The 22,248-nt window shown below is 41.6% G+C and overlaps 1 protein-coding gene across 1 annotated transcript in view; it reads left to right on the forward strand.

The window, feature by feature from the left end:
* Positions 1-21,394, forward strand: part of LOC140191801 (sodium channel protein type 8 subunit alpha-like) — a 248,703-nt gene extending 227,309 nt beyond the window's left edge. The window contains exons 22-29 of the mRNA XM_072249577.1: positions 2,387-2,671; positions 3,434-3,487; positions 12,010-12,147; positions 13,527-13,631; positions 16,384-16,654; positions 18,556-19,481; positions 21,000-21,010; positions 21,213-21,394. Coding sequence (XP_072105678.1) covers positions 2,387-2,671; positions 3,434-3,487; positions 12,010-12,147; positions 13,527-13,631; positions 16,384-16,654; positions 18,556-19,481; positions 21,000-21,010; positions 21,213-21,306 — 1,884 coding nt within the window. The 3' untranslated portion in view covers positions 21,307-21,394. The remainder of the gene's footprint in view (positions 1-2,386; positions 2,672-3,433; positions 3,488-12,009; positions 12,148-13,526; positions 13,632-16,383; positions 16,655-18,555; positions 19,482-20,999; positions 21,011-21,212) is intronic.
* The last annotated feature ends 854 nt before the right edge of the window (positions 21,395-22,248 follow it).

Below are 22,248 nucleotides of genomic sequence, written 5' to 3' on the forward strand. Positions count from 1 at the left end.
TTCTCCAGAATTGCATTTTGGGCATGTCTTTGGAGCAGGAGTAGCCAATTGTAATAATTCAATTGTTTACTGGTCTATATCCTGTTCTGCTTTTTCTCTTTATTCCAATATAGCTAACAAAAACCTAATGATATCAATAATTCAATGAAGCAAGAATCCATAGTTGTTTGAGGAAATGAATTCCAGAATTCTTGTGTATGTGTGCATGTGTGAGTATTTGGGATGGTGGTAGGGATGAGTTGGGAATAATGTTTCCCAATTTCTCTCCTAACTGGCTGACCATAATCTTAAAACTGAGCCCTCTTGTTTGTGTTTCCCAACAGAGGGAGTAATGTCTTTCCATCTACTCCACTGAACCACTTGATCAGAAGATCCCTTAACTTTCTTAACTGCAATCCAAGTATACGCAGCCTACCTGCATCATTTAATCCTCTGTCTCCAGTGTCACTGTGCTGAATGTGTTGCACAATGTCCAAAGTTGAGGATTTTTTTCGAAACATGTTGCCTAGGACTAAGCAGCTTAAAGGATAATTTCCAGTCTGTTGTATTCTAGATATCTTGAAATAAAAACAGATCTTCCATTGGCCTTTTGATTACACTCTGTACCAATGCAGTGGCTTTTGATGATTTTTTATATCTGGACCCCTAAATCATTATGCATTTTTATTTTGATAATTTTACTGTTCTACGCAGGGTCAGATTCAACAGGCGATCTGATCTGGATCAAGTTACTTGATTATTTTCATCATTTTTGCTGGCTGCAAGGAGCTAGTTGTATAGTATCTCAGTATAGCTTGTCTAGCAGCATCAATGACAGAAGGGAAAAAGAAAGCTGTGGTCTCTGCAGTGAGAGAGCAACTGCTACGTTTTATGGTACACGGAGCAATAGAATCACTTTTCCAACATGAAGTCCAAAAGCTTTGAGGTACATTTATGAATGGTACTTCAGAATTGAATGTATTGTCACACTCAATCGCATTCAGTAATTTGATAAATTTGGTGGGGGGGGGGGGGAATAGAAGCCTTTGAGAAAACTATGACATCAACTCCATCAGTAAAATGCACTGATTACTTTCATTTCTGCTTATTGAATATTAATATCTTTCAATGCACATCAACTTTGTCTTGCATATCTGATAAAGTTCATTGAGAAGTTTTGAACTTCAGGTGGCATAGTGGGTTGGAGCACCACTGTAGTGGCATTAAAGTGACAGGACTTGGGGTTGGGTTCTCTAAGATTGCAGTCTTAGCCATGCTGCTGGGACAATGTCAGCGTGAAGCCCGGTGTCACTGCAGAGAAGGGACTATGTAACGTGAGAATAATTATTTGCTATTGAACATGGGTGCAGGGCCTGGCCGATCTCTGCCATAGGTGATCTGTGGTGTAGGCAGGTTAGAGAGGGATGGAAGATATTCAATGAAATTTGGAAGTTCTGAACTTAATTTGTAGTTTTGAATAATGATATGTCACACTGAAGTCGTAGGACTCTGGAGTGAATAGTCAATTTCAGCTCATCTTCTACGAGAGGTGCCAAGGTAGAAAGAAGATTGGTTGGTTTCCACAAACGTGGAGGGGAGATCTGGATATAGAGACCCTTGTAGCTGCCCTGGAGCACCTTCTAGTGGCCATTAATGGAGGAGCAAAGCACGCAAACCTTGGATCCTCCTTGGTGCCTGACCTCTAAAGGGGACAGTGGGACATGGCCCAAGAGACCAAGGGTGTTTTTTAAAAAAAACTGTCATTCTGTCACTCTAAATATAAAATATATATATATAACAGTTATTTGGCATGCTAACATTTTTAGAGTTTCACAATATAATTTTAAAGCATAATGAGAACAAAACGTGCAATATTTATTGTAGTTGGTTTTAAAGCTCGATTTCACTCAGCTGTGCTTTTACCCACTATCTAGTGATATGCATTGCAAAGAGCTTAAAGTTCCTTGAGTATGCAGGAAATGGCATAAAAGTGCTGTTCTATAATTTGCATGTGTATCTTAATCACCACTGCAGAATGTCCGCTTACAAGCAGCTTGCGAGATTGCACGCTTAGCCATTAACCTGACCATTGACCGCTTATTCCCGAGTGGAATTGGAATGACAGGGTTTAAGCTGAGCAACAGAAGTATGGAAGCTAACTTATTGAAGAAAATAACAGCCATAGTTGTTCCGTTAAACGTCAGGATCACAAATATCTCTATGGATTCCTGGATCAATCACACAAGCAGTTTTGTAACTTAAAAGTCAAAGTTGATGGACCTACGGTGTAGTATTTAGCTATGCAGTGAGGTGACAGCAGCTTAAACCCTGACCTAAAGTCCCTGGTTTGTGGCCTGACTGAAGTTTCCCTTCACATTGATTTTCTTCTTTCTGCGTCCTGGTGCAGGTTGTCGTCAATGCCTTGGTGGGTGCCATCCCTTCCATTATGAATGTACTGCTGGTCTGTCTCATCTTCTGGCTCATTTTCAGCATAATGGGAGTGAACCTTTTTGCTGGAAAGTATTATTTCTGTTTTAATGAAACATCCGAACATAGGTTTCTCCCCAAGGAAATAAACAACAAGACTGATTGTGAGGCTTTGATGGAATCGAGTAATGGTGACGTTCGTTGGAAGAATGTGAAGATCAACTTTGATAATGTGGGAGCTGGTTATCTGGCGTTGTTGCAAGTGGTGAGTTTCTTTTGCATTTCATTACTGCTATAGTAAAGTTCTCTTTCTGCTTGACATCTACGTAGCATAATAACCGTGGGAATACCATGCTTTTACCTGCATCAGGTGGGCAATAAATGGACCAGTGACGACAACTCAATTTCAGAAGAATGCTACCTGCTGGTATCAATGTAACATGGTTCCAATTTATCACAGAGACCATAAGGTACAGAAGCAATATTAGGCCATTGGTCTCATCGAGTCTGCTGTGCCATTCAATCATGGCTGATTTTTTTTTAATCTTGGCCCCATTCACCTGCCTTTTCCAAAGGAAACAACGGAACTTGATAGAACATAGAACAGTACAGCACAGGAACAGGCCCTTCAGCACACAACGTCTGTGCAAATTAAACTAATCCAATCTACCTGCACATGGCATCATCTATCCCTCCATTCCCCCTCTGCCCATTCCCTCTAAACGTTACTGTTCAATCTGCTTTCACTACCTCCCTAACAACAGGTTTCAGCCACCCACCAGTCTGTGCCCTGCATATCTTTAAACTTCCCTGCCTCCCCTCTCACCTCAAACCTATGCACTCAAGTATTCGACATTTCCACCTTGGGGTGGGGGGGGGGTGGGAGTCTCTGCCATCTAATCTAACTCTGACTAATTAATGTTGGACTTCTGCGACAGTGTATAAGGAAATGATAGCTTTTTACTTAGAGAGAAGAAGAGGTGAAAGTACTACATTGTTGACTGGGTTTTAATTTTGCTCTTTCCAGGCTACTTTCAAAGGTTGGATGGATATTATGTATGCTGCTGTTGATTCGCGAAAGGTAAGGGTGACAAAATAAATTGTAAATGTCTGCACTGACTGTAGATCCTGAATTACTGGTATATACTGGTATAAAGTGTTTATCAGAGATGCTTTCACACAGCATAACTTCATGGACTGAACCAAGGAATTTTATTTTATTGGCTTGTGAAGGTGACCATCTTGCATTCGGGATTTCTGCACTGAGACATCCTGAGGAGCTGAGTTTGTGCATTTTCCCCATCGAGTCAGTTTTTACCATTCAATCATGGCTGATTTTCTCCAAACCCTATTCCCCTATAACCCTTAACCTTTTTCCCAGTCAAAAACCTATTAATCTCTGCCTTAAATACACCCAGTAACATGGCCTTCACCACTGTCTGAGGCAACAAATTCCACAAGTTTATCACCTTCCGGCTGAAGAAATTCTTTCTCATTTCAGTTCTAAGGGGATGTCCCTTTATTCCAAGGCTCTGCCCTCAGATCCTAGACTTTCTTACTAACGGAAACATCCGCTTCACGTCCACTCTCTCCAGGCCTTTCAGTGCCCTCAAGTGCACATGTGTAGCACAGGTTATTTATGCTGCAACATGCCTGATGCTTCCATGAGTGAGTCTTATAAAAGCAACTTCCAGGCCAGTGGTCTGAGGCTGTCAAGGCCAGTGAGCAGTCCCCCTTGAGTTCTTACCAATGGCCAGTGAGCAGTCCCCCTTGAGTTCTTACCAATGGACTCTGGCCCAGTGACTACCCTGATGGCCCTAACTGATCCTCAAAGTCCTAATCACACACTAATTGAAATCTCCAGCCTCTCTGACCCTAGTGGGCCTCTTGTGTTCTTAATTCCCTAAAGTTCTTGCACTTGCTCCATAATGTTTTGTTGGGGGGGGTGGAAGAGGTGGGGGACATGTTCTGCAACGGCATCTTCTTCATTATTCATGACAGCTTGGGCTTTATGCATAAAAGGAATTTGCCATGAGAAGCCAATGTACGAAGCCTTTATTAGTCCACCATGCATCACTAACTTAATACAGATATCTCCACCGCAAACCAATTTCGTGGCTTGCATCTCTTTTTTTGTCAATCCTAGAAGTATAGCATTCCTGTAAGAAAACCAGCATTGAATCTATAGGATATGTTTGCTTAGCAGCAGCATCAGAAAATTTGATTGCATGCTCCTATTACTCGGGGTGGTATATTATTTTGGTGTCAGTTGAAGCATATGTGGGCAAAGGGTTGGCCAGAATTTCAGCTCCTGTTTGCAGTTAAGTGAGTGAAATTGCAAGGAGAGCGCACGCCATTCACATCAGACTATTGCAAGCCCTTTTCTCACAATCTCCACTGATACCTCACAGTGCTTTGATGACCACAAAAACTCTCCTTCACGTGACTCTCCATCTCAATCAACTGCACTGGGTGGTATTTTAACTGCTTTTTCCTGCAAACTTTCTGACACACCTGTTCACTTTTGCAAAGCACTGAATGGGTTCTTAGGCCAACAGTAACCATGCTAAGCATTTTGCCCCTTTACACTAATCCAATTTACCCACACAAGGTCCTTATCCTTCCATACCTTGTCTATTCAAATGGCTCTCAAATTTAGTGATTATTTCTGACTCGGATTGTATCCTCCCCTCCTTCCTCTCCCCTTAAACCTGTGCCCTCTTAGTCATAATTATAGAATTGTACAGCACTAAAACAAACCCTTCAGCCTGACTAGTCCATGCTAACCTAGAAGCTTAACTACGCTTGTCCTATTTTCCTGCATTTGGCCTGCCTTCCTCCATTCCTTTCCTATCCAAATGCTTTTTAAGTGCTGAGATTGTACCTGCTTCAGGCAGCTTGTTCCCTCTACCCACCACCCTCTGTGTGGTTGTTGGGGGGGTGGGGAATATGCCCCTCAGCATTCCTTTAAAGAATTACCCCTCTGTCCTTAAACCCATTTTTGATGCCACTTCCATTTGAAACAGTGTAGAGGCACTTGATTATGTTATCGATGGGCATGGTACGGTGCAGTTTGCAGCACAGTAGCATCACTGCTTTACAGCACCAGCAAATGGAGGATTGGAGTTCAACTCCTGCCACTCTCTGTAAGGAGTTTTTACGTTCTCCCCATGACTGCGTGGATATCCTCCGAGTGCTCTGGTTTCCTCCCACATTCCAAAAGACAAGACGTGGGTTAGGGTTAGTAAGTTATGGCATGCTGATATATTGGTGCCAGAAGCATGGCAACACTTGCGGGCTGCCCCCTACGCATCCCCGGTGTTGGTTGTTGGCACAAAATACACATTTCACTCTGTGTTCCGATGTTTTGACGTACAGGTGACAAATAGAGCTAATCTTTAACGTGAAAGTTAACTGGAGACCACATTGCTCTAAGGCTGCTTTGGCCAAAGAGCCCTGATGCAGAGCTTCAATCTGAAGTGTCAACGATTCCTTCCACCAACACTGCCCCCCACACACATTGTTGCTGCTCGGCCTGCTGAGTTCCTCCAGCAGATTGTTTGTTGTCATCTCAATGTTCACATAGTGGACATTGATAAACGTTTAGAGAGCTGGATCCGGAGCAATACATAAAATGCTGGAGGAACTCAGCAGGTCAGGCAGCATCCATGGAAATGAGTAAACAGTTGATGTTTCGAACCGAGACCCTTCTTCAGGACAGGGAAGGGAGGGGGAAGATCCCGCAATAAAAAGGTGGGAGGAGGGGAAAGAGGCTAGCTGGAAGGTGATAGGTGAAGCCGGGTAGGTGGGAAAGGTCACAAGCTGATAGGAGACGAGAGTGGACTTTAGGAGAACGGGGAGGGGACCCAATGGGAAATAATAGGCAGATGAGAAGTAAAAGCTAATGGTGGGGAATAGAGGAGGGGGGGTGGGGGGAGTTGTTTACTGGAAGGAGAAATCAATATTCATGCCATCAGGTTGGAGGGTACCCAGACAAGAATATAAGGTGTTGCTCCTGCACCCTGAAAGTGTCCTCATTTTGGCATGTGAGGTGGCTATGGATTGACACGTTGGAATGGGAATTAAAATGATTGACCGCTGGGAAGACCCGCTTGTGGCGGATGGTGCAGTGGAAAGAACACGATGCCTCAGTTGTGTAAATTAATGAGCACAAGTTTAGAATAGGAACCCTATCGTACAAAAGCAGGAAGCACGTTTATGCAAGGACATCTGGAAATCTAATATTTTCCAACCAGATCTATGGATCTTGAGGCAAAAGGAATTTTTAAGATCAAGTTTATTATGTCTTTGTCAAGTATAAGGTAAAGGTGGGTGAAGCTGAAGTATAGCTCATCATGACTTAATTGAAATACCATAAGTGACCAAAGGAAATGAGTGATCTAATTTCCATTATTTTCAGTGTAGTTAAGTTTGCAATTCCATGCTTCAATAATGCAATTGTTCTTGGTGAAGGCCTGTAGATGATGCTTATCATCACAGACCAGAAATGAGCAGATCAGTATTGTGAGACCTTCTACAATTGTCCGTTAGCTTGCAAGCTGCGTTCAAAGTCAGGAAGTCAAAACAGAGTTCATTATCGTATGTGCGTGCAAGTCCATGTACACGTGAACTTGTGAATATGTATATGAAGTGATTCCCTTGTTCAATCGCCCCTCCCTCCTGGCACTTATCCCTGCAAGAGTTCCTACACTAGAGGTAACACTTTATCTGCAAGTCTATTGGGGTCATCTACTTCTGGTAATTTCTCTTTCTTTCCCCTCTCCCCCCTTACATTCCCCATTCTGGCTCTCCTCTTGCCTCTTCTCTTCTCACCTGCCTGTCACCTCCCCCTGGTGCTCCTCCTCCTCCTCCATCCTGCATTTTCTCCCATGGTCCAATCTCCTCTCCTGTCAGATTACTTCTTCAGCCCTTTCTCTGTTCCACATATCACCCCTCCCCCACTCATCTACATTCCCCTCACCTGGCCTCAAGCTTGTACTCCTTCCCTCCCCCACCACCTTATTCTGGCATCTTCCCCCTTCCTTTCCAGTCCTGATGAAGGGTTCTCAGCCGGAAACGTAGATGCTGCCTGACCTGCTGAGTCCTCCAGTATTTTGTGTGTGTCACATGTGTGCACAGGTGCAATGAGCTTACCTGCAGCAGCATCACAGGCAACAGCATCAGATAATCAGCCATTATAAATGCATTAAGCATAAATTATGCACAAAATTTACAAGAAAAAGCACAATTAGGACCAAAAAAGGTCCATTGTAGTGCAAAGTAGTCAGTGTTGCTCTACTGGGGTAGTGATCAGGGTTGTGCAGGTCAGTTCAAGAACCAAATACCAAATAGTTGAAGGGAAGTAGCTGTTCCTGAACCTGGTGGTGTGGGACTTCAGCTTCTGTACATCCTGCCCAATGGTAGCTGTGAGAAGATGGCCTGGCCTAGGCTTGGGGGGAAGGGGGGGGGGGGGAATCTTTGATAGATGTTTCCTGCTTGAGACATGCAGATACTACCAATGGTGGGGAGAGATGAACCTATAATACCTTGGGCTAAGTCCACCACTCTCTGCAACCTCTTGCTTCCTGCCCATTCGAATTGCTTTATCAAATCTGGATACTTTCAACAGTACGTCTGTAGAGGTTTTTTTTTCCTGAGCGTGGTCCACATGAACAAATGGTTTGTGCAAACGCTGATCTCCATTAAAGCTTTGACCCCTTGGATGCTAACCAGGGCTAATAATATTTGCCAAATTTCTATTAAGCAGGTTTTCTAACTGACTCTTGTGACTGTGCTCCCACTCCAGAGAGCTGGCAGATCCCTTTCGATTGCTTGTACCTGTGCCCGTGCTTGTGTGATGGGTTGGCACGCAGTTTGAGGGTTTGCACATGGGTACTGATTGCTTAACAGACTGCAGTTCCATTTCTAGAGCAGAGGTTTCCAACCACAGCTCCTTCAGTTAATTGTAAGGGTCCATGGCATAAAAATGGTTGGGAACCCCTGCTCTAGAGGGAAAGGTTTGAAGCCATTTGCTCAGCGTTGAAGAACATTGTCGGTGTTGTTCAGCTTAGTCTGTGCCTGCTGACATGAATGTTGTTCCATCAGATAGCAGTACACGATACAAACACTGAAGTGAACACCAGGTATTTTGTAATGCTGTTATCCATGAACCAATGTTGTTGATTTCTAATGTGGTTCCCCTTATAAATATCCCTGTTACTGAGCAGTTGTGTGTTTATTGATGGCAATTGCATCAATTTTGTTTTGCAGGTAGGCCAGTGTTCATAGACTGAAAATAAACTGAGCACCAATAATATAACAAAGAAATATAATCTGAGTGACACTCTGGAAATGTACAGGATATTGATGTCACCTTGGTCTACTTAACAAGCCTCGATCTACTGTGGTTTTCTCTTTAGTAGCCTTTTTGCTTACATCTTTGCTATATTAATTCATCAGATTCAATTCAGTAGTTCAATCTCTTAGTTGTTCCTTGACACCCCTGACTTGTAAACTGCCTTGTGATTTTGTTTTTCAGGAGTAAGCAATTTAAGGGGATGAACTTGTCAGGATTGATTATTTTCATTTCCATCATGACAAGTGCAGACTAATTTTAATTCCTTAACTTTGTGGATTTCTTCAGGTCTCACATCATTTGGACATCTAGACCTTGCAGATCCACACACTTCCAATCTCTAGGGAAACGGTCTCTTTCAGGGGGTCAGAGACCTCCTCGTGCTCTAACATGTCTCAATCCCCCAGCCTCACAGTGGAAATTATCTCACTTCCTGCACCTCTATGTCTACTTCCAAACTGCTGCCCAAACAGTTATATTCTTCTGTCAAGTTCCTTCAGTTGGTCTGTGCTGCTGTTGGATCCTGTCTTGATTTACTGCAGAGCAAAGATCTCCTCTTGCACCTTTGTTCCCCACCCACTCCCCAAGGATATCAATGTCATGCAGCAGAACACCTTTCATGCAGAGACAAAATATCCAGAAGCAATGCCTCTTCAAGGGCCTGTGTCCAAAGTGATTCCACGGATCCAAGACCATCCATCAGAAAGAAAAGCAGGAATAACACATTATGCATGTTAACTCGAGTCTTCAATTTGAGTACTTGCTTACTTCCAACAATGTTAACAAATATATGCATAGACACACAATCAGGCCAATTAGGAACAAGGATGAGCCCACCTTGCCAGTAAATAGGTTATAAACTGTTCCAATTCTTAACCTTGATTCTGCATTAACCTATCTCTGGTAACCTTTCACCACCTTATGAAGAATCTATCTAATTCTGTCCAAAAATGTTTTGAAAATTATGCTTCCACTGCTCTTTGGAGAAGAGTTCGAATGGTATTTATCCCTTGAAGATGAGGCAATATTTTTCTGTTAAATGACTGATCCCTTATTTTTAAACAGTGACCCCTTTAGTTTGCGATTCTCCTGAAACAGGAAAAACCCAATCTACATCACGATGTCAATACCTGTCATGATCTTGTCTCTTATTCAAGTCGTCTTTCTTCCGTAGCTATTGTATAACCATATAACAATTACAGCACGGAAACAGGCCATCTCGGCCCTTCCAGTCCGTGCACAGTCTGTCAAATTTGTCTTCTGAAGACAACTTGCCCATTCTCAATATCATAAACACAAGAGATCCTGCAGATGCTGGAAATCCAGAGCAATACACAAAATGCGGGAGGAACTCAGCAGGTCAGGCAGCATCTAATGAGGGGAATGTACTGTTGACGTTTGGGGCCAACTCCCTTCATCAGGACTGGAAAGAAAAGGGGAAGAAGCCAGAATGAGGAGGAAGGCGGGGGAGGGAAGGAGCACAAACAGGCAGGTGATAGATGAAATCTGGTGGGGGAGGGGGAATGAAGTGAGAAGCTGAGAGGTGATAGGTGGAAAAGGTAAAGGGCTGAAGAAGGAATCTGATAGGATAGGAGAGAGGAGCATGGGAGAAAATGATGGAGAAGGGGTACCAGTGGAAGGTGATCAGCAGGTAAGGAGAAAGGAATGGGTAAGAGGAGAGCCGGAATGACAAATAAAAAAAGGAGGAGGAGGGAAGAAATTACCGGAAGATAGAGAAATCCATGTTCATGTCATCAGTTTGGACTCTACCCCTCTACCCAGATGGATTATGAAGTGTTGCTCTTTCAACCTGAGAGTGGTTTCATTGTGACATCATTCCCAATTATCAGTCCATCAAACCTCCTCTGACAACACACATCAAAGTTGCTGGTGAACGCAGCAGGCCAGGCAGCATCTCTAGGAAGAGGTACAGTCGACGTTTCAGGCCGAGACCCTTCGTCAGGACTAACTGAAGGAAGAGCTAACTCTCTTCCTTCCGAAACTCTTAGGGTCTCGGCCTGAAACGTCGACTGTACCTCTTCCTAGAGATGCTGCCTGGCCTGCTGTGTTCACCAGCAACTTTGTGTGTTGCTTGAATTTCCAGCATCTGCAGAATTCCTGTTGTTTGCGTTTTAAAACCTCCTCTGAACTGCTTTCAAAGTTAGGAACATTCTCCCCTAAGTAAGTAGGTCAATTCCATACATAGTACTCTAACTGCGCTCTTACTGATGCCCTATATAACTGAAGCATAAACTCCCTACTCAATTCCCTTAGCCATAAAAGGTAACTTTCTGCAAACTTCCCTCAATGTTTGCAGTACCTGCACACCAGCCTTCTAGTGAATAATGCACACAAAATGCTGGAGGAGTTCGGCAGGCCAGGCAGCAAAATCCATGGAAGAAAATGAACTGGACTGATAAATCAAAACTGAAGGTTCTCAGTGCAAAGTATCAGCTGTTCAGTTATTTCCTTGGATGCTGCCTGACCTGTTGAGTTCCTGCAGCACTCTGTGTGTGTGTGTGTGTGTGTGTGTGTGTGTGTGATGCTCATGATTTCCAACATCTGCAGAAGCCCTTGTGTCAGCCTTCTGTGAATTATGCATGACAACACTCCGATCACTCTGCACTTCAAGCATATGCAGAACCATATAACTCTGCTCAGTAAATTACTGTCTAAGAACTCCCAGTCTCTTGATAGCCTGCGATAAATACTGTCAGAAGAAATTTGAATGTGCTGTTGTTCAGCATTATATTAACTAAATTAAACTGGCAGAAGGAATTTGCTTTAGCCAGTGGTGGTCAGAGGCAATTCAGGCTGAGGTAGCTCAGTGGCATTTTGAGGTGGTGGGGACGTGTCAGGGATCGAGGATCGAGACGGTGAGCACGGAACTGAAGGGTGGCAGGGGTGTATCAGTATTGGTTACCAGAGCATCTATGGAGCCAGGAGCAGCATGTCTCCTCTGACCTCTACAGAAAAGAACTAGCTTCCCGATAACTTTGGAAGCTTCCATTGGTCCCAGTTAGGCTTCTCCAGAACAGATAGCCCAAGGGCTGCTCAATACCCAGTTTATGTAGGCAGTAAAGTTGCTTACCTGCTGTTCGGGGAAAAAAAAAATTCTTAAAACCACAATTGGGGAGTATTCCATTATGGTCCAGACGTATGGTTGGTGGGATATTATAAGGTAAGTCACTAACCCCTGTAGAGTGTTATTGTGCAGCAAGATGATTAATAATTTCTTGTTGTTTTAGGTTGAAGAACAGCCATTCTATGAGGACAACATCTACATGTACATATATTTTGTGATCTTCATCATCTTTGGATCGTTCTTCACATTGAACCTCTTTATTGGTGTCATCATTGACAACTTCAACCAACAGAAGAAAAAGATAAGTTCTTTTGCATGAGAAAATTCCAATAACGATCTCTAACTTTCTTTATAACAGATGCTTGAGACAACTTATCCATTTGGACGTCAGTGTGCAAATATCAAAAATTATTGTTATCAATATCTTCAGAATTATTCTAATTATATGTGAATACTTAATATATATTTGTCATATCAGGTGACTAAAGACCCATGCTGAATTGACTCATTTTCTTTTGTCTTGTCACTGCCAAATCATTGTCCCCTCTCATCTCAGGTCACTGGACGACTTTTTGGGTTTTGATTCCACAGGGACCACCTCTGAATCTTGCCCAAGTAGTGATTATTTGTGTATAAAACCGTAGTGAGAGATTGGACCACAGGGAGCATCACGGCTGATCCTGATCCAATCCTCCTCCAACTTCCACTCATCCATCTTGGGAAAGTTAACTACGTCTTTGAGTGAAGTTACTAATGGTAGCACGTAGATGAAAAGGGACCCAAATTTAGATCCTTTTGAGACTGCAGAAGTAATAGTATGAGGTTGGAAAAAGAAACAAGTGCTGTGGCTAATAAGAGTAGTCAGGTTAAGTCATTTCCTTTGAACATCTGTATCTGAATCGCGTTTATTATCACTCACGTATATTTTATTTTTGTAGTAGCAGTATAGTGCAAGCCATAATTTTACTATAAATAACAAAAAAAAAGCAAAAAAAAAAAGGAACAATGAGGGAATATTCATGGCTTCATGAGTTGTTCAGAAATCCAACAGCAAAGGGGAAGAAGCTGTTTCCAAAACATTGAGCGCGAGTCTTCAGGCTCCTGCACCACCTCCCTGAGAAGAGGGCATGTCCTGGGTGGTGAGGGTCCTAAATGGTCGATGCTGCCTTTTTGAGTCATCGCCTTAACAATAGAGGAGAGATGTCGATGGAGTAGAGAATGCTGAGACAGGGTCAGAAATCTAATTGGGAAGCTTCACATTGCAGTAGAAAAGATCAACATATTTAGAGACAATAGTATAGTTAGGTATTTTAGAAACAAAAGAACATTAGAGAGGGACAGTAGATGGTAATGACTAGAAAGCAAGATTTGATATCTTCTGAGAAAGTGGTTAATGCTAGTTGTTCAAGGGGACGATGTTGTTACCCGAGGTGAGAGAGCTATTTAATAATATTAGCTAGCATAGCTCAAAATGGAATTGAAATGATCAGCAGCCTAGTAGTCCAGCACCCCTTGCTGTCCTGCCTCTGAGCCCAATAAATACCCATTAGATAATTATCTGACCAACTGCACTCCAGCCAAGAATCACTGGCTTAACAAGGTGTGAGTGGGAAAGCAAATGAGAATATATGCAAGGTAAAATTCTGAAGATTGTAACCAGTTTTTCTTTGTTCTCTATACTTTGGAGGTCAGGATATCTTTATGACAGAAGAACAAAAGAAATATTACAATGCAATGAAAAAGCTGGGGTCCAAGAAGCCTCAGAAGCCCATTCCAAGGCCATTGGTAAGTACTACACAAGTACAACAAACCATTGATGGAACTGGTGAGGAATGTACCAGAGTTGTTCTTCATCAATTAAGCACGAATAATTCCATGACAGTGAAAATAAGATTGCTGACAATTGTCAAAATTCAGTAATATTGCAGGCAGTTGTTGTAACTTTAATAGGGACTATTATGTGAAAATAAGACTTGTTCTAACTCTTTTCCTATTTGGATTATGAAGGGGGAGGAATCTATTGGCTGTAATTTTCTGAAATCACTGCTTCAGTTCTCAGAATGGTTTGTTCTGTATAAAATAGATGATTGTTTAGACTGCACACCAGATGGCTATGTTTTGGAATACTGAGAAATCAAACCCATTTATGAATGATATTTTTCTGCACAAATTGAGCATAAAAGCTGATGTTCACGTCAGACTGCACCATTGAACCTTCCAGAGCAAGTTCCTGACTTTCTGGAAGTTTGACTGTGTAATCCAGCCACAGTTTACCTCAGTATGTTTGATCGTCCATCCAATGTTTTTAGCTGATGTGCAGCCATTTCTTCATTTCCTGACAAAAATTGAATATTCAAGATGTGATCTGCAAGTCGGGTTTTTTTTTTGCATGTGCATGGACCATCCATTTGGGTACATGCAAGCTCAACATAACAAAATGGGGGTGAAATCCAGTGTTTAGGCATCCATACTGAGAAATTCTGTCCCATGATGTGTTTTTCCAGTGTTATGCAATTGAAAATCGAACTTGTTTCCCCAATGAACTGTTGACGTAGTTTCCCCAAATTTGACCGGTCCCTTCTTGAACTAAATCAACCATTTGCCTATCAGGGCATAGGGGATGATATTATTCCCCCATGCAATTTCCTTTTGGATGGCTGTGGGGAAAGTTGGACTACACTTTCACCCCTTAGCCATTCCTGGGATGACTTGGTTTAACCACCACAGTGCTGGTCTGGAATATCTGACAGGTAAGTGAATTACTTATCTTCTGCCATTGGACAATAACCCTCCCCTATCCTATCCACTGCCTCCTGATTCTTGACTTCTTCCCCTGCTTCCACTGAACCTGCTGACCCCAATGCCAATAAAAGCCACTCCACCACATAGTGTTTTGGTCATGCCCGACCCCAGCACACTGCATGGTGTTGGCCTTGATCACCATATGCATGCCTGCTCACCTGCGGCAAACCCACATTCAAGATTCAAGTTTATTTATCACGCATACATTGAAATTTACAGTGAAATGTGCCATTTGTCTTAAAAAAAACAACACCCCCAAATGTGTGCTGGGGCAGCCCACAAGTGTCCCCACACATTCTGGCCCCATCATAGCATACGCACGGTGCTCGGCAAGACAACACGGAACTATATATATATATATATACACACACACACATATATACACACACACACACACACACTCACACTCACACTCACACTCACACTCACACTCACACTCACACTCACACTCACACTCACACTCACTCACACACACACACACACACCTCTTATCCCCAAGACAGGCAGCCTTCTTCCATCTCCAGCCTTAATTGGACTCAGATTTGGACATTGGCATGCAGATATTAGGCCTTCGGCTACCCCAGCAGTCTTGCAGAGGTTCAAAGACCCCGGGCTCTGGTCAATGGGCCTTGGCTTCTGTACTTGGTATTTGACCCTCAGTCTGCAGGACAGAGACTAAAGACTCCAGCCTATCCCCTAATTCCTCAAATTCCTGTCCCTAAATCTTAACCTGACCCTTTACTCCCCACTCTGTCCCCAAAACCAGCCCATGAACCCCCCCCCAAAAAAATTTAAAAAAACAAATAAAACTGAGCCTCGACTTCAATGGCGGTCACAGCTCGGCGCCACCTTGAGCAACCTGTCTCAAAGACCAACCCTGTTCCACTTCCTGTTTACCAAGTCACTGGGTCCTGGTGCCCACTGCCACCCCCAACACTTTCCCTCCACCATCCCTGGCCACCAGATGCCAACCACAACACAGACCCCCGAGATTTACAGTTACCATTTCTCCCCTAACTTGACCTTGTCTATCAAATAATATCAGTCGCTACGCTTCCAGCGCTAGACACGTACAGTGCATCGGAGCTTGGGATGTGATTAAAGTCTTAGCTGACTCCTGGTGCACCCATTTAGCACAACTCCTCTGGTGCCTGAAGTTTTGAGGCACAATTTTAAGCTTGCTTTTGCAAAGCATTACTTGTGTTCAAAAGCTTGACAAGCACATATCATTTTTGATCCATTTTGTAATTCCATCTAAGTATTTTATTATCGTCAGCCCCAACATGATGTTGGGGAAAGCTGTGGTATGGTTCTTCCTCTCCTTTCTGCCCTCTCCTCACCTCCAACCCTTCTCATCCCTCCTCCTCAGTAAAGGTGTGAATCACTTTTTTTAACCTGAAATCAAAGTTTCTTTTTCCTAGATGACAAAAACAAAGAATGTTATGTAGCTCTTTGCAAGGCAATCAAGGATATGCTTTTAAGGTGAGAGGGGGAAGTTTAAGAGAGGTGTGCAATGCAAGCTTTTCTTTACACAGAGAGTGGTAGGTGGCTGGAACAGGCTGCCAGGTAAGATGGTGGGAAGGAGATGCAATAGTGGTGTTTAAGAGGCTTTTAAACTGACATATGGACAGGCAGAAAACTGGGGGAATCTGGATAATTTACAGAAGAAATTTAGTTTAATTTGCTATTCTATTTCTATAATATTCATTCTGTGTTTGTGTTTTTTTTGTTGTAGAACATAATCCAGGGTGGAGTCTATGACTTTGTCACTCAACAGGTTTTTGACATTGTCATCATGATCCTAATCTGCCTCAACATGGTAACAATGATGGTGGAAACAGATGATCAAAGCAAAGAGAGTGAAACTATTCTGTACTGGATCAACTTTATCTTCATTATTTTCTTCACAAGTGAATGTGTACTTAAACTCTTTGCACTGAGGCATTACTATTTCACAATTGGGTGGAATATATTTGACTTTGTGGTTGTGATCCTTTCCATTGTGGGTAAGTAATGATACCGAAAGATCATTGTCTTTACGTTTAATAAATGAAAAGCCCATGTTTGTCCAACAGTGCACCCATAATTTAATCAAAGCAGAATAATAGTTAACCCAATTGTTTTGGGCCAGTAACCTCCCAATTGCAGGGATAATTGTGCCAGGAAGGGCAATCATTACAAAACGAGAAAAGCAAAAAAAAAACTATATACCAATGCTACACAACCCTGTCGTGAGAATGTGGTTAAATATTAGATATTTGAAGGACAGGCTGGATTCTGTTGTAACTTTTCACAAGTTTGTCTTGCCTTTCATCTCCAGGTTTGAATCTAAATTAGATTTTTAGATGAAAGTCGCCCACCTGAAGATAATCCAACACTACATTGCAGCTGAGATTAAGATGAATTGTTAAACCATGTTGGACAGACTCTGGCACTGAATTTGACCTGTGCTGTAATGTGGGAGTGCTTGATCTTGAGTCAAAGGCATTTAATGTTCTTTCACTGTCATGCACACAATGAAAAGCCACAACAGCAAATGTATAAAATATGTTTTCCAAAAACATAAAAGCATTAGAAGCAAGATAAATCTAACTCTTTCCTCATGGGAAACTGACTGGATTCAATGTAACACTAATTTTACACTCATCCTTTTATTGAGGGATAAGAGGGGAGTCCAACATGGATGTAGTAGGGTGAAGAACTTGTCTCTGTAACAGACCCTTATCCTATAGGTATTCAGTCTGGTAACCGCCTTTGTGTTCGGAAGGCAGCCAGTTGGTGCTTATGAAAGTTTAATGTAGCACTTAAAATTGAGGGAAAATGTGTCAGAAGAGAGCTACTTGCTTACTAGCATTACATTACCAATGACAAAGAAATTGGTCCCAACCCAGCATCTATGTTACTGTTGTTGATGCAAAATAGGAATTGTTTGTTGAACTGCCACATTCTCCATGAAGGTTAAACAAAAAATAGGCACAAAACTAGGCTTGAGGAACTTGATCTTCTCTTTAACCTCCTGAACCACTAGTGAATAAGTTCTGCACGTGCACAACAGTTTTCTTCTCTCCAATTATGAAGGAAATTGTATTTGCTGGCCTCTAATTTTGCAAGTGTTGGCTACATTGTGGTACTCAAGTGACCTTTGTTTTATATTCAAATGTAAATGACTATTGGTTTTGTTGTGCAATTCTGGAAGAGAGGAAGGAGTTGGGCTTCAGAAGACACAGTCAATCTGAACATTTTCCTGTAGTGTCATCAAGAACTCTGACCTCCACCCTGGTATAGTTTTAATGCTTTTAGCACAGATTGGAAGACAATCATTTGAATTTGGAGTTTATATTCCAGGATATAACACATTCCAAATTATTTACATCTGAGAAAATACCAGGGATGCTGTCCGGGATATTTTTTTTTCCATATGAAATATACGGAAAGCCACTGCAGAACAAATATAGGAAGGAAACATTTCAGATTTATTGGGGCTTGAGGATTAGGCTGTAATCCTAATTAAAAATTAGGACTAAATAAATTAGGATAAAATTTGGATAAACTGTGAATTGAAAAATGTAAACATAAAATATTGCCCTGAAGCCTAAAATTGGTCCATTTTTTCACAAAAATTTCCATTGCAACAAAGTTTTTGAGGTTGTTGTCATCTGAACTTCATCAATACTTAACCCACATTACTTCCAAAGCTGTAATATGCATTAAGGTTTGATGTTCTGTCTGTGCAGTTAATACATTGTTTTATCATTAATGATATGAAGTGAGAAAGTTCGTAAACAGATTTCACAAGCTTTTCTTGCATGGACTGCCCTAATCATTAGTTTATTGCAATGTGTTTCATTTGTTAGGGATTAATTGCGTTAAAGCAGAACTGTTAATAAAATCTCTTCTGTCTCCTTAGGAATGTTCCTGGCTGATCTAATTGAAAAGTACTTTGTGTCACCAACACTATTCAGAGTAATTCGATTGGCTCGAATTGGTCGTATTTTGCGTCTGATCAAAGGAGCCAAAGGAATCCGAACGCTATTGTTTGCCTTAATGATGTCTTTGCCGGCCTTGTTCAACATTGGCCTTCTGTTGTTTTTGGTCATGTTCATCTTTTCCATATTTGGAATGTCTAATTTTGCGTACGTCAAGAAAGAAGCTGGTATCGATGATATGTTTAACTTTGAAACATTTGGCAACAGCATGATCTGCTTGTTCCAGGTCACTACATCTGCTGGCTGGGATGGTTTACTCTTGCCAATCTTAAACAGACCACCAGATTGTGACATTGAAAAGGAGAACCCAGGCACTGCTGTTAAAGGAGACTGTGGCAATCCGTCTGTGGGAATATTTTTCTTTGTCAGTTACATCATCATATCATTTTTGATTGTTGTGAACATGTACATTGCCATTATTCTGGAGAACTTCAGCGTGGCTACAGAGGAGAGCGCTGAACCATTAAGTGAGGATGACTTTGAGACATTCTATGAAATCTGGGAGAAGTTTGACCCGGATGCCACACAGTTCATTGAGTACAACAAGTTATCTGACTTTGCTGATACTTTGGAAGCACCCCTTAGAGTTCCTAAACCCAATCACATAGAACTCATTGCCATGGACTTGCCCATGGTGAGCGGAGATAGGATTCATTGTTTGGATATCTTGTTTGCATTTACCAAGCGTGTGCTGGGTGAGAGCGGAGAAATGGATGTTCTTCGGCAACAGATGGAGGAGAGGTTTGTGGCGTCGAATCCCTCCAAGGTATCCTACGAGCCAATCACGACCACGCTTCGACGCAAGCACGAAGAAGTTTGCGCCATCATTATTCAGCGGGCTTATAGGGCACATTTGGCGAGGCGAAAGATCACCACCAAAGGAAGACTTCCATATACTAAATCAGGAGGGCATGCAAATGAGAATGGTAACACCAATCAAGAAAAAAAGGAAGGAACTCCTTCCACTGCATCACTGCCATCGTACGACAGTGTAACTAAGCCTGAGAAACAAGAGAAGGATCGAAAAGGCAATGATAAAGGCAGAAACAACCAAAAAGACATCAGGGAATCTAAGTTGTGAAAAAAATTCCATTTGAAAGCAAATGTTGTTTACAGACTTAAAGTATATAGATATATATAAATATATATATATATCAATGCAGAACAGTGACCCAATTTCTAGAACAAAAAGAACTCTCAGTTAGAGATCTATACCAAACATAATCTGCTTACAATATACAGTTGTTGCCTAGACGGCAGTGACCTTCCCCTCTCATGACACTAGGACCCTGTACAGCAAAGGGGATTCAATAAACTCCAACAGGTGGTTACTGCATCTACTATATTTTGGCAGTCACTGCAACAAAGGACAAACTATGGCTGCTAGGATCAGTACATTGCCAAGGGGGTCAGACAGAGGTTTTATTTTCTCATTTTAGTTCACTCGTTCAGACAAAAAAAAACAATACCAAGGTTTGTTTGACCATGCAAAATTATGGTTGCCTCCTTCCATGATCTGTTCAGCAAATGTAACATTTAGCCCATGCCTTTATTTTTAGTCATGGTTTCTTTCTTATATCTGCATATTTTTCTACATGGGCTTCATGTTGTTTGGGGATAAGGGGAGGTACGTGGGTTTTATTTTCGGACTGAGGGGGACTTGCTCAGACCGATTCCAAAAAAATTGTGCTCGTTCAATGCATAGAAATGATTTGCATGATAGCATGCTGTGATCAGAAATCATGCATGTAGAGTCATAGGCCACAGACACAAGTACTTTGTCCACCCAGTGGTTTTGTCTTATGGCTGAGGCATTCCACTGAAAAACATACACTATATTGGGGGACAGCCTAATATCGTGCCCTTCAAGTATTTACAAACTCTTTAATGAATCATTCATCCAACCTCAGTAGAAGTAACAAAAAAGGGGGGTTGTGTGTATGTTTAATAGCTAATGTTCTGAACATACAGCCATTGTTGCACATAAATTGCTGCTCTGTATCCTCCTCAAAGGGGAAAATTAAAATACAAGAATGGCTTGTTGTATTTAAATTTCAATGTAAACCAAAACTAGGGCTTTAAAAATCGTTCATTTGTATCTTGCAGTATTGATTAATCACCTTCATATTGCAGAGTAGACATTTTATACGGAGGTAAGGAATGCTGTGTACATGGCAATTTATCTCTGTGGTGCAATTTTTGGGTACTGGATAACAGAGTATACGCAGCACCAAGATGTGTATTAATCCAAGTTGATACAGTTTTTGAATTTCCAATATCATTTAAAAAGAAAACAAACATTTACATCTTCATCAGTGATGGTTTGCAGTTGGCACTTTGATGCATGTTTTTCTTGCTTCTGTAGTCACATATAATGTTTTTTCTCTAATAATCACATTTGTTTAAAAAAATTAATTAAAAAAAGAAATAAATATAACTCGCACGCCAAGTCACAGTGCTGAGTGCAAGTGGCAGACCGTGCAGCTTCATTTCATTTTCACTTCTTGTCATCCTGCGCCGGATGACAACTAAATGAGGATTCATGTTTTCTTCCCTCGTTAGCTTCCCTCGTTAGTAGAAAACGATGTATAAAACAGAGTCACACATATATGTACAGGCTATGTTGTAAGCAGCACAAAGCAAATGCTGAAAGGTGTGGTTGGAATTTTTAAGAGAATATTATAAATATTGTAATATATCATTTTATTTTATCGGCATGCATTTTTTGTAAATACAACAAAAAATTACAAAATTAAATATAATGGCTTCAGGCTGATGCCATTGTCACAAAATGTTATTTTGGATCATGGATACTTTTTCATTCGTTAACATCCCAATCCTAGAAACCGAATGGCAAACTGTAAAGACGACAAATTTTAAAAACCCACTGTTCTCTGGTTCTCTGTGCAATAAATCCATTTAAGACCAAATCTGTTCAGAATTAGATTTTTCGCGCTAATTTGCAGAGATCAGAAACTGGCAAACAAAAGAGTAGGCGGCAAAAGAAAAATAGTGCAATTAGAAAGCAGCAGCATATCGTGGATGCATTTTGTTTTCATTTTTGTTTTGCAGCAAGATCCGTGATGTTGTCCAGTGTCAATTCCAGGGCTTATGGGCTCGGAGTAATTGTCTGTTCATACCTAAACTGCTCTGAATGGAATCAATAGAATGGGGGTGATAAGAGCAAAGAACCAAGCCACATCCTGGTTTTCATTTTCTGCCACACAGATGTGAACTGTAATTTTAAAATCTTAGTAGTAAACTTGACTAGTAATGTGTTAGTGAACTGCATGGTGGATGATGCTATTACCCAACAATGATGGTTAAAGCTACATTATTAATACAAGTCTAAAGAATAAATATTACACTTTTTACTCTACCAGGTTGAGGCTGTCTTGGTGTGGATTTTTGTGTTTAGTTCTTTTATTGGGGTTCTGTCTCAAAGGGGTACTGTCTTCAGTGAAAACTAATTTTACTCAGCGCAAATCCAACCAAAAGGCATCGATGCAATATGAAAATGTGAGCTGCACATGGCAAAAAGATGGCAACAAAGGTGCTCTGCTGTTGTCTGTTCCCCCCACCCCACTTTGCGCAACAAAGACAGTGCCCCTTAA

Source organism: Mobula birostris, chromosome X (genome assembly GCF_030028105.1).
Source record: "Mobula birostris isolate sMobBir1 chromosome X, sMobBir1.hap1, whole genome shotgun sequence".
Lineage (NCBI taxonomy): Eukaryota > Metazoa > Chordata > Chondrichthyes > Myliobatiformes > Myliobatidae > Mobula > Mobula birostris.